This window comes from Triticum dicoccoides, chromosome 3A (genome assembly GCF_002162155.2).
Source record: "Triticum dicoccoides isolate Atlit2015 ecotype Zavitan chromosome 3A, WEW_v2.0, whole genome shotgun sequence".
NCBI classification, from domain to species: Eukaryota; Viridiplantae; Streptophyta; class Magnoliopsida; order Poales; family Poaceae; genus Triticum; species Triticum dicoccoides.
The window spans coordinates 562,825,119-562,825,945 of record NC_041384.1 but is presented as its reverse complement, the minus strand read 5'-3'; the positions used below and the strand labels follow the sequence as shown (position 1 = coordinate 562,825,945).

The 827-nt window shown below is 36.0% G+C and overlaps 1 protein-coding gene across 3 annotated transcripts in view; it reads left to right on the top strand.

Moving 5' to 3' along the window:
• Window positions 1–827, top strand: part of LOC119269196 (inositol hexakisphosphate and diphosphoinositol-pentakisphosphate kinase VIP1-like) — a 29,501-nt gene that overhangs the window by 22,715 nt on the left and 5,959 nt on the right. For all 3 annotated transcript variants that reach the window (XM_037550983.1, XM_037550982.1, XM_037550984.1), the window contains 2 exons: window positions 514–576; window positions 656–730. In XM_037550983.1, the coding sequence (XP_037406880.1) occupies window positions 514–576; window positions 656–730 (138 nt within the window). The remainder of the gene's footprint in view (window positions 1–513; window positions 577–655; window positions 731–827) is intronic.

Here is an 827-nt window from a genome sequence, read left to right as displayed (position 1 = left end):
AGTTTTGGGAGAAAATGCATGTCCACATGACATGATTCATTATTTACTCGCAACTCTTCTAATTCCACTGCCTGTCACTGGGACACCCAAAATAGTACTCCATCCATTCCCTTATACAAGGCCACTTCATATTTTTATGTCTAACTTTGACCATTAATTTTACCTACAAAAATTGAGTTATATGCCATAAAGAACTATTTCATTGGATGCACATTTCAAAGAACTTTCCGATGATATATTTTTAATGACATATAATTCATATTTTGTTGGCCAAATTATAACTCAAAGTTTGACACGAAAAACGTACTGGCCTTGTAAAAAAAATGGAGGGAGTAGCATTATCCTATTATAAATTGGTTGATCTTTCATACGGTTGTAAGGTTGTTCCATTGAACCCAACTGTTTTAGGCATTGGGAAGGACATTTCCCAGTCTTTACTGTTGTTATGTCATTCTGCATGTATTGGTAATTTTGGATTGGTTGCTTCCATATTTGCTAATTGATTTATTGTAGATGTCTGCCGCGGCTTTCGCAAAGGGTCTTCTTGATTTGGAAGGGGACTTAACACCAATCCTGGTCTGTTCCTCTTCAATACTATATATATGTCAGTTGAAGCAAAGCAGAACTGCTATTCACTGGATTGTGATATGTCCAGGTTTCACTAGTGAGTAAGGACTCGTCTATGCTTGATGGACTGCAGGATGTTACTATTGAGATAAGTGAAGCAAAGGTATGCTTCAGATGCCAATACCATAACTATAGTAAATATTAGTTTGAAACTTCAAATAAGTTTTGCCACGGGAACCAATATAAACTCATAATACCCT